This window comes from Scyliorhinus torazame, chromosome 1 (genome assembly GCF_047496885.1).
Source record: "Scyliorhinus torazame isolate Kashiwa2021f chromosome 1, sScyTor2.1, whole genome shotgun sequence".
Classification (NCBI taxonomy): Eukaryota; Metazoa; Chordata; class Chondrichthyes; order Carcharhiniformes; family Scyliorhinidae; genus Scyliorhinus; species Scyliorhinus torazame.
In genome coordinates, this window is record NC_092707.1 from 169,631,306 (window position 1) to 169,643,581 (window position 12,276).

At 39.7% G+C, this 12,276-nt stretch overlaps 1 protein-coding gene across 2 annotated transcripts in view; it reads left to right on the forward strand.

Moving 5' to 3' along the window:
* The window catches only part of LOC140416578 (transcription factor GATA-4-like), a 55,630-nt gene that overhangs the window by 22,358 nt on the left and 20,996 nt on the right, over positions 1 to 12,276 (forward strand). For both annotated transcript variants that reach the window (XM_072501136.1, XM_072501137.1), the window contains exons 2-3: positions 3,491 to 3,657; positions 7,663 to 7,788. In XM_072501136.1, the coding sequence (XP_072357237.1) occupies positions 3,491 to 3,657; positions 7,663 to 7,788 (293 nt within the window). The remainder of the gene's footprint in view (positions 1 to 3,490; positions 3,658 to 7,662; positions 7,789 to 12,276) is intronic.

A 12,276-nucleotide genomic window follows, 5' to 3' on the forward strand; every position in this document is an offset into this window, starting at 1 on the left:
TCAATACTCTTGAGGGTTCTACCATTCACTGTATATTCCCTACCTGCATTAGCCCTTCCAAAATGCATTACCTCACATTTGTCCGGATTAAACTCCATCTGCCATCTCTCCGCCCAAGTCTCCAGACAATCTAAATCCTGCTGTATCCTCAGACAGTCCTCATCGCTATCCGCAATTCCACCAACCTTTGTGTCGTCTGCAAACTTACTAATCAGACCAGTTACATTTTCCTCCAAATCATTTATATATACTACAAAGAGCAAAGGTCCCAGCACTGATCCCTGTGGAACACCACTGGTCACAGCCCTCCAATTAGAAAAGCATCCCTCCATTGCTACCCTCTGCCTTCTATGGCCTAGCCAGTTCTGTATCCACCTTGCCAGTTCACCCCTGATCCCGTGTGACTTCACCTTTTGTACTAGTCTACCATGAGGGACTTTGTCAAAGGCCTTACTGAAGTCCATATAGACAACATCTACTGCCCTACCTGCATCAATCATCTTAATGACCTCCTCGAAAAACTCTATCAAGTTAGTGAGACACGACCTCCCCTTCACAAAACCATGCTGCCTCTCACTAATACGTCCATTTGCTTCCAAATGGGAGTAGATCCTGTCTCGAAGAATTCTCTCCAGTAATTTCCCTACCACTGAAGTAAGGCTCACCGGCCTGTAGTTCCCGGGATTATCCTTGCTACCCTTCTTAAACAGAGGAACAACATTGGCTATTCTCCAGTCCTCCGGGACATCCCCTGAAGACAGCGAGGATCCAAAGATTTCTGTCAAGGCCTCAGCAATTTCCTCTCCAGCCTCCTTCAGTATTCTGGGGTAGATCCCATCAGGCCCTGGGGACTTATCTACCTTAATATTTTTTAAGACACCCAACACCTCGTCTTTTTGGATGACAATGTGACCCAGGCTATCTACACCCCCTTCTCCAGACTCAACATCTACCAATTCCTTCTCTTTGGTGAATACTGATGCAAAGTATTCATTTAGTACCTCGCCCATTTCCTCTGGCTCCACACATAGATTCCCTTGCCTATCCTTCAGTGGGCCAATCCTTTCCCTGGCTACCCTCTTGCTTTTTATGTACGTGTAAAAAGCCTTGGGATTTTCCTTAACCCTATTTGCCAATGACTTTTCATGACCCCTTCTAGCCCTCCTGACTCCTTGCTTAAGTTCCTTCCTACTTTCCTTATATGCCACACAGGCTTCGTCTGTTCCCAGCCTTTTAGCCCTGACAAATGCCTCCTTTTTCTTTTTGACGAGGCCTACAATATCACTCGTCATCCAAGGTTCCCGAAAATTGCCGTATTTATCTTTCTTCCTCACAGGAACATGCCTGTCCTGTATTCCTTTCAACTGACACTTGAAAGCCTCCCACATGTCAGATGTTGATTTGCCCTCAAACATCCGCCCCCAATCTATGTTCTTCAGTTCCCGCCTAATATTGTTATAATTAGCCTTCCCCCAATTTAGCACATTCATCCTCGGACTACTCTTATCCTTGTCCACCAGTACTTTAAAGCTTACTGAATTGTGGTCACTGTTACCGAAATGCTCCCCTACTGAAACATCTACCACCTGGCCGGGCTCATTCCCCAATACCAGGTCCAGTACTGCCCCTTCCCTAGGTAGTCTACCCGCATTCAACGAGGTGACAGGGACAGCAATTCAGACAAAACTGGTGCCACTGAAACTATTGTTCTATAAAGGAGATGGCTACATTGTTGGGACAAAGTGAAGTTTTTTTTTAAAACTATGCCTAATCTAGGAATAATGACGCTGACACAAAATAACTAAAATAGGTGTTTCATTTCCAACAATTCCGCCCAGTGCCTCCAGAATCACGAAGAAAATACTATATTATACCTTTCTTCACTTCATATTCATCCATATCATTGCACACTAATCATTGGCTGATTGAGTAGTTAGAGAACAAGAGTTGACATCTCTGCTCTCTCAATACTGCAACAAATATTCTTCCTCGCACACCTTTTCTTAGCCAATGTTATGCTTGATACATACCCAGTCCACCTTCTGGGTGAAACCTGACTGAATTTTTATGCCACGTGGTATTTGAAAGTCTTGCCTGTCAGTATGTAGTGGAGTGAATTGACACCGAATGTGGCCCAGTGAAATTTCAGATGTGGTGGAAATGGCAGAGATTACAGCTGTCAGGATATAGTCAGCGGTGTTATCAATACTGTAACTACAGGATCCGTGCGAGGGGCGGACGGGGGCGCGGGTGGGGTGGTGGTGTTCGCTTTGCACTGGATTGCAGTTGTAATGCAAGTGAGCTTCAACCCTGAATTATGGGCCGACCTGCTTAGCACCAAAACAAAAGTGTCCAAGGTTCCCTGAAGCAGCCTTGGAGAATCTCACCACCTGACCTCGAAGTTAGCATCATTGCGATGTAATGGATTTCATGCCACATGCAATTCTTAGAGTGTGAATGCATTAATCTAAGCTAAAGGTAAAGTTGCCACAGTCCCAGATGACCATAGGCTGCTTTCCCCTTTGAGGGAGAGAGCTGACTGGTGGTGATTTAACCCGAGGATCACCACACCTCAGGCGAGGGGCAAGGTTGAGAAGCCTTCCTGAATAATCTCTCTCTAATCAATCTAAGGCACAACTCTCAAACAGGGAGATCATACGCAATGTTTCAGTTGTAATTTCAGCCAGGATACAAGACGATAATGGAAACCTTTGTGTAGATGTTTTACACTCGTTGTTATTGAAAGAAACGCCTATATTAAGTGAGTGCTCCAAGGCTGAAACACGTTTTCAGGATAGCTAGCTGAACAATCTAGGAGACAATTCCTCAGCCTTTATCTTCCAAAAATTAAGTAAATGATGTTTGACCATACGAAAGAGTCATTGCCTAATCCAGGCGAATTCGGTAGACGACATCAGAAGCCTTCAAATGAGATTGTTATTGCTGGGCATCTGGAGACCTACATATGGCAGAGTTCAATTTTCTCACATTAAATTAGAAACTCCATGGGAGCAACAATGGGAATGTTCACTGTCTGAAAATGTCGGAACGAATCCGGCTTACATGAATAAAATGCCAGAAAGCCCAGGAGGCCTCCCGAGGATCCTTTAAACTTAGTTTATCACCCGCATCCACACTGTGTCAGGCCAGGCCAGACTGCGAGATATCACCCGGCGGGTCTGGGCCTGCTGCATTCCATCAGCTACAGTTTAGGAAGGGGATAACCAAGGAGTGATTTGGGGGAAACCATGGCTCCCCAATCCTTGCTGATCGGGTAAGCCGCCAGGTCGTTGTCAGTTTTTGTATTGCTAACTTGTTTACTGCATTGCAAAGGCTGCAATAAAACTGCACCCATTATGCTGTAGGTAGAAGGGGTCCAAGATTCAAAACCTTATCCATAACTTGCAGTAGTACACCATACTGCGTGAATAACCTATAGTGGTGTGTGTATGTTTAACACTGGATTTAGATTCTTTTTTGTTCTGCCTAGAACTACTTGATGATGTCCTCGAAGGCCGGGAATGCGTGAATTGCGGTGCTATGTCCACGCCCCTATGGCGGAGAGATGGAACTGGTCACTATCTGTGCAATGCATGTGGACTCTATAACAGAATTAATGGAATTAATCGACCCCTTATCAAACCTCTCAAACGGCTGGTAAGATATGGGAGAACCGTTTAGCTTAGCGTGGTTGAAGTTTTTAGCGAATGCGCTGCTGAAGCAGCTTGGCCATTCTGTATTCTTTTTTAAAATAATGGCACACAAGTTACCCAAGTAACAATCTTGGAGCAAAGTCTCCAGCAGTCAATAACTGGCTCCCACACACTCGGTTAAGGTGCTCATTCAGTGTGCGTGGGAGTTGCTTTTTGATGAATAGACATTATGTTCCCAATGCCGCCCTTGTTATGCCGAACGACTTGTTAGGAAGATGTAAACTCTCAGAAAAGATTCAAAATATTTGTTTTTATTTTAAAAAACTAGTACGCAATTGGATTGTTGAATAGCGTTTCAAGTTGAAAACATGTTAGAATGTCTGCTTCAATATGTCTTAATGATTGTATTATGTTTACAATCTTCAAAATCTTTACTGCAGTTAGGTAGGCTCGTTATTGTTTTTAGTATTTAAATTTCCCATTTAAAATGATTATTCCCGTATTAACAATCCCCTAAACATCACAGAACTTTGGAAACTGCAATATTAGAATGTCATGTCGTTGGATCGTGATGAGCAAAAAAAAGGATAAATCTCTTTATTTGGTCTTACATTTCTCGATAGCTCTATTAGTTCCTTCATAGAATAGTTCCAGCATAAGAGGAGACCATTCGGCCCGTTGCTTTCTCTACCAGTTTGCTTTGGGCGGTATATTGTAATGATGGTTGCAGTAACCAATCAGAATTCAGAGGATTTATCCCTCTATTTAATTTTTTCAATTTAATTTTTCTCCAAGGACGTTCATTGGTCGCGTTGTGGTTGGCTGAAACTCACCATCAATTTATTGGGCCATTTATAAGAAACCCATTAATTCCAACATTAATCCAATAGGTTAGGACCAGGAGTAGATCGTCCAGCAGTTCGAACCTGTTCTACCGTTCAGTTCGATTATGCCTGTTCTGTATCTTAATTATATCTGCCCGCATTGGTCGCTAAACCATCAATTAACAACAGTCTATCTAGTTCCCCTCCACCAAATTTTATTCGAACCAAATAGCATCACATTTAAGAAGTCCAAACAAACGTGTTCCCAAGATATTACATTGAGGCAGCTTCCACTCTCTAATTAAGCTTAAACTCAGAGAATGATTTGAGTATATACGCTCAGGACCAGTTAGCTATTGAACAATATTTGCTTCTTATGTTGAACTACTTGTTCTTTCCTTGTAAAGTCCAAGCCCAGGCAGACTGTGTGGAGTTCACATTCTGAGAACCAGCCCAGATAGTTTAATGTGCCGGGCGTCAATAGATTTCATATAAAGGGCGGCGCAGTACTATATGATGGTATCCCTTTGGCTACTCATTCATTGACGAAAAAAGGCTAAATGTTCTTCACGATGAATTTGATAAGCGGATACACATTGTCGTTTGAGTCGGGGAGCATCGTGAATTAATTGAAATCCAGGAAGGAGTCATCCAATTCAAGATGACAAGTTCAAGAGCAGCACGGACTTACATTAAAGCTTTGGGCGTTTTGTCAATAAGTTGTTAGTTTTTTTAAGTTGCACAAGTTGTGGTGTAAGAGCTGTGAGGGATTTTGGTGTGGTCGGTGTGAACATACCAGACCATATTATTCAGTGGGGACTTTTATGGGACTATTTTTATTGACTTCATCTACTATTCTAAGATTAATTTGTGATATATTTATGCCCTTTAAGCTTTCCAAATATAAATATATATTATATTTAGCCCAAAGCTCATTATTGAAAACGCGTGACAAAATAATTCTTCTCAGGGGAATCTCCTTTTTCAAAAATAAAACATTTTGTGGGACCTGGAGGTGGCTGGTCGCCCGCCCCCGATTACCCCCATTTCAGAGGGTATTTTAACCAGCTTTAATCTTTCTCCTGTCCAAAACGGAGCTTCGACCAGGATCTGAAGGAATGGCTCCTGCTTTGGAGGGATAGTAAAAGCAAGCCTAGTCATAAAGATAGTTCACTGCAGCATTGGAGAAAGTTAACTTCTCAATGTTTAAAATCCCGGAGATTTGGTCAGCTATGTCTTTGAGCGCAGGTAGATGCAGCAGAGCTCCGCCAAACACTTTCCTTTTAAAAACGCAAATTAATATCATTTCACTGAATAAAATGATGAATCTGATATTCGGATTCGCTGAAAGCGCTTATTTTAAACAGGCGATTGCAACTGCTTAAGATCATCAGTTCATCCATTAGTTCTCGCCCTGGTAAAAGGCTGCTGGGATTTCACCCACTCGTTGAAAGTAGGGTTTTAAGCCTTTGGTTTAATGCTAGGACAGCAGTCTTTATAAAATGACTGTGAAATGTAATCTGGACGAGCTTTGCTTGTACGGCTGCTGACTCGAATGTGTGTTCAGCGTGATATCAACATATTAGTGTGGCACCAATGGTACAATAGCCACATGTCCGTCACCCAGCTAACAAGCTGGAGATTAAACAACACTTCACTGTTTACTTATATTGTTACTTTCTCGCCGGCCGCTTCTACAAGTCGAGGGATCCGGACACGCAGCTCAAATATGTGCACAGTGCGATTCCATGACCATACCCACTGAATGGGAAAACAATATATTATTTAGTCAATTATTGATTTATTGTCGACCCAGTTGTGAGATAGCGTTGTCCCACCTGTCCTGATTCAGACAGGACAAATCCGCTTTCACTATATGCATATATATATAGAAAACGGGAGTCCACATTGCCTCCCCCGCCCTTACAACATGCGAATGCATTTTATTTCTAAACGTTATGATAATCAGCAACGGGACACAGGCTACCATCCTACCCGGCCTCTTCCTGGTTTAGAAGGCAACATGAAGCCCAATTCTAATGAGGTGAACATCTGCAAATTGCTGCCATCCCTTATTGGGCCAATTCGATATCCCAGTATGATTGGCCAACATGGGAGAGAGCAAATTAAAGAGTGAGAAACAGCTATTATTTTAATAATCTCCACACCATTATTATTTTAATGAGAGATTTGCAAGCCACATTTTTGTGGGAAGTATGATTGATTTGTCGGGGGAATTTTGCGTTGGAATTGAGGGAGAGGAACAATCTAAGGCTTTAGATGATATAAATATTTATATATAATACAAATTAATTCTCTCCTATTAAAGAAAGCTGTAACTGATACTTAAACCGAATGCAAGCGGCTGCTGAAGAGAAATAGTTCCAAGATTGTTTTGATTTTAAATAATTGATTTACCAGCTCAATTTGGACTGAAAAGTTTCCCCTCTCCTCTGGAATAAGAGTTTCCTGAAATTATGTATATCACATCTGCATTCTTTCAAATCTTTCCGCTTTCAGTTTGTGTTCGGACAGCAGATAAATAGGACGAATGCAACAATAATCACATGACACGAACGGTCCCGCTCCCGAATCCACATGTGACTTGGTTATCACTAACCAACAATGGTAAAGCATTAACTATCAGTAACTCCTTCATAAATTACTGTTTCGCTAACCCTCCTTGGGACAACATAGCTGCTCCCTCAGCCCGCAATCCTCCCCCCTCGGGGACAGCCAGTTAAAAAAAAACATATCCTTCACAAAGGCCCCAATCCATTATTAAAGGCTAACAACCACTCTTAATGGTCTTTACTTATTAAGCAATAGTCAATATTAAGGTATATTGTCCTGACTGACAGGCTAAATGATTTAAGGATGAGAGCAAAGGTCTAATCTGTCATTGTTCTGTCAATACGTTAGGAAACAATTTGAACGTTTCTTGAGCTCAGGCAATTTGTGGTGCTAAAGGTTATTGCGAACCAAGGAGCCAATAGAAAGGCAAGATACCCAGAGAGGCTGCACAACAGCGAATTCGACGCTCTTCATTCTGGAGATTAAAGTTTCCCCATCCATAACACCCTAACCCCAGCCGTCAGGAAGAGATGGTGGTTCAATTGTGTGTTCTAAAAAATTAAATTAAATCTTGTTATTTATGGTTAGTAATGCTGCTTTTTCTCTGGTAGTCTGCATCTCGGAGAGAAGGGCTCTCCTGCTCGAACTGTCACACCACTACCACCACCCTGTGGCGACGTAATGCGGAGGGAGAGCCTGTCTGTAATGCCTGTGGACTGTATATGAAGCTCCATGGGGTAAGTAGACGCAAAGGCCAGATTTACTCTTCAGAAGCGTGTCAACCATAAAAGAGCCCAGATCTGTGTAACCCCGCCACATTTGATCACCACTTAGAAAGAAACAGTGTTGCTGGCCAGAAATTCATTCAACAAACGCTTCATCTACAGAGGGAACTAGAAATTGAATAAAATGTTTTTTTCTCTCTCTCCTTTTAATGGGATATTCACTGTTCTTTAACTTTACGTTCAAATGCCAAACACATAGAACTTCCTTTGTTTATTGATCAGTTTATTTTACTTGCTCTTGCCGTGATATACCCGTGGAATCAACCAAATAAACTCTTAAGATATTGTATTTACTAAATTGATGCCAAATTTATCGTCAGATATGTAGGTATTACCAATTCAAAATCCTAATTGAATGAACACATATGCTAGCATTTCTCTGAGTCAGAAGGTTATAGGTTCAATTCCAGTCCAGGGGCTTGAACATGAAACTCCTGCATGACAACAGTAACTACCCTTGAAAAAAGTAGAGCTTTGGGACATCCTGAGATTACGAAAGGCATAATATAAATGTACGTTTTTTTCTTTGACAAAAGCTTATTCTGACGTGGATACAACCAAGATGGGGAAAATGTAGGTTTTCTTTTTCCGGCTTGAGTTCAAAATTTAAAAATAGGGATGAAGTCCTTCTGCGCGCATGTTATAACAGCACAGACAGCTGCATTTCCTTGAAGTGATGTTTATTCACAAGCCCTGACCCCCCGCACCCCCATCCCCCCCACCGCCCCCCTAAATACAAAGGAAACGGTCTAATTTAATTTACATCACTTTGTTCCTAAATGGATACAGAAAATGTTAGTTACGTGGTACCTCCTGATACATGAATAAAATTACACGGTAAGGTCACATCAGTCCGGTCTGACCGGTGACATGCTAATAGGCAGTAGGTATCCAAACTAAATGACCCAGATTTTCCAGGAGTATTTTTCTATCTTAAGGTAATAATGATTTGAAGTTATGAACTTTTATTTCTGTTATGGAACTTTCTGTCACTGTGCATACATGTGTGTGCAATCACCGCATATGTGTGCAAATTCACTTTACAAATAAATGTGAATATGTAAAATCACCAAGAGTGTGTGTATATAATGTACAAATATGCATTTGCATAACTTAAAAATCACTCCATATATATGTGTGGGTGTGTATATAACATATGTAAAATCACTGTACTGGTGTGTATACATATGTAAAATCACTACATATGTGTGCGTGTATATATAGTCACAGTACCTGTGTACATGTGTGTGAAAATATATATTCACTGTACATGTGTGTGTGTGTATATATATATATATATATACTGTACGTGTGTGTGTATATACATATATATATTCCCTATGTGTGCATGTGTGTATATATATATTCACAGTATGTGTGTGTATACATATTCACTGTACGTGTGTGTGTATATATATATATTCACTGTATGGGTGTGTATATATATTCACTGTCCATGTGTGTGTGTATATTCACTGTACATGGGTATATATATATACATTCACAGTACGCGCGTGTGTGTATATATATTCACTGTACATGTGTGTATATATATATTCACTGTACATGTGTGTGTGTGTGTATATATATACATTCACTGTACGAGTGTATATATATATTCACAGTATGTGTGTGTGTGTGTGTATGTATATATATATATATATATATATACACACACACATTTACTGAACGTGTGTGTGTATGTATATATATATATTCTCTGTACATGTGTATATATATATATATCTTCACTGTATGTGTGTGTGTATATATATATAATCACTATACATGTGTGTGTGTATATACATATATACATATATTCATTATACCTGTGTGTGTATATATATATTCCCTATGTGTGCATGTATATATATATTCACTGTACGTGAGTGTGTGTGTGTATACATATTCACTGTACGTGTGTGTATATATATATATTCACTGTACATTGTGTGTGTGTGTGTATATATATATACATTCACTGTACATATGTGTGTATACATATATATTCACTGTACATGTGTGAGTATATATATATATATACATTTACTGTACATGTGTGTGCATATATATATATTCACTGTACGTGTGTGTATATATATTCACTGTATGCGTGTGTGTGTATATATAAATATTGTACCTGTGTGTGTGTATATATATATTCACTGTACGTGTCTTTATATATATATATTCATTGTGTGTGTGTGTATATATATTCACTGTGTGTGTGTGTGTGTGTATATATATATATATACACACACACGTACAGTAAATGTATAGAGATACACACACATACAGTGAATGTATATATACTTTTGTACACACACAATGTACAGTGAATATATATATATACACACACATGTACAGTGAATATATATACACACGTACAGTGAATGTATATATATACACACAGACACATACAGTGAATATATACACACACGCACACAGGTACAGTGAATATATATATACACACACATTCACTCTCTGTGTGTATATATATATTCACTGTACATGTGTATATATATTCACTGCATGCATATGTGTATATATATATATTCACTGTACATGTGTGTATATATATATATATTCACTGTACCTGTGTATGTGTGTATATATTCACTATGTGTCTGTGTGTATATATATACACATTCACTGTACGTGTGTATATATATATTCACTGTATGCTTGTGTGTATATATATATTCACTGTCCATGTGTGTGTATGTATTCACTGTACATGTGTGTGTGCATATATGTATTCACTGTACCTGTGTGTGTGTATATATACATATATACATTCACTACATGTGTGTATATATATATTCACTGTACTTGTGTGTGCGTATATATATATATTCACTGTACCTGTGTGTATATATTCACTGTACATGTGTGTGTGTATATATATTCACTGTACATGTGTGTGTGTCTATATATATATATATACATTCACTGTACGTGTGTGTGTGCATATATTTAACTGTACATGTGTGTGTGTCTATATATATATTCACTCTGTGTGTGTATATATTCACTGTACATGTGTGTGTATATATTCACTGTACGCGTGTGTGTATATACATATATATATTCCCTATATATTAGGGACCTTCAAGCGGCTATTGGATAGGTACATGGATGACGGTAAAATGATATAGTGTAGATTTATTTGTTCTTAAGGGCAGCACGGTAGCATTGTGGATAGCGCAATTGCTTCACAGCTCCATGGTCCCAGGTTCGATTCCGGCTTGGGTCATTGTCTGTGCGGAGTCTGCACGTCCTCCCCGTGTCTGCGTGGGTTTCCTCCGGGTGCTCCGGTTTCCTCCCACAGTCCAAAGATGTGCGGGTTAGGTGAATTGGCCAATGATAAATTGCCCTTAATGTCCAAATTGCCCTTGGTGTTGGGTGGAGGTGTTGAGTTTGGGTATGGTGCTCTTTCCAAGAGCCGGTGCAGACTCAAAGGGCCGAATGGCCTCCTTCTGCACTGTAAATTCAATGATAATCTATGATTAATCTAGGACAAAGGTTCGGCACAACATCGTGGGCCGAAGGGCCTGTTCTGTGCTGTATTTTCGATGTTCTATGTTCTATGTTCTATGTTCTATGTTTATATTCACTGTACATGCGTGTGTATATATATATTCACTGTACATGCGTGTGTGTATATATATTCACTGTACATGCGTGTGTGTATATATATTCACTGTACATGCGTGTGTGTATATATATTCACTGTACATGCGTGTGTGTATATATATTCACTGTACATGCGTGTGTGTATATATATTCACTGTACATGCGTGTGTGTATATATATTCACTGTACATGCGTGTGTGTATATATATTCACTGTACATGCGTGTGTGTACATATATTCACTGTACATGCGTGTGTGTACATATATTCACTGTACATGCGTGTGTGTACATATATTCACTGTACATGCGTGTGTGTACATATATTCACTGTACATGCGTGTGTGTACATATATTCACTGTACATGCGTGTGTGTACATATATTCACTGTACATGCGTGTGTGTACATATATTCACTGTACATGCGTGTGTGTACATATATTCACTGTACATGCGTGTGTGTACATATATTCACTGTACATGCGTGTGTGTACATATATTCACTGTACATGCGTGTGTGTACATATATTCACTGTACATGCGTGTGTGTATATATATTCACTGTGCATGCGTGTGTGTACATATATTCACTGTACATGCGTGTGTGTATATATATTCACTGTACATGCGTGTGTGTATATATATTCACTGTACATGCGTGTGTGTATATATATTCACTGTACATGCGTGTGTGTATATATATTCACTGTACATGCGTGTGTGTATATATATTCACTGTACATGCGTGTGTGTATATATATTCACTGTACATGCGTGTGTGTATATATATTCACTGTACATGCGT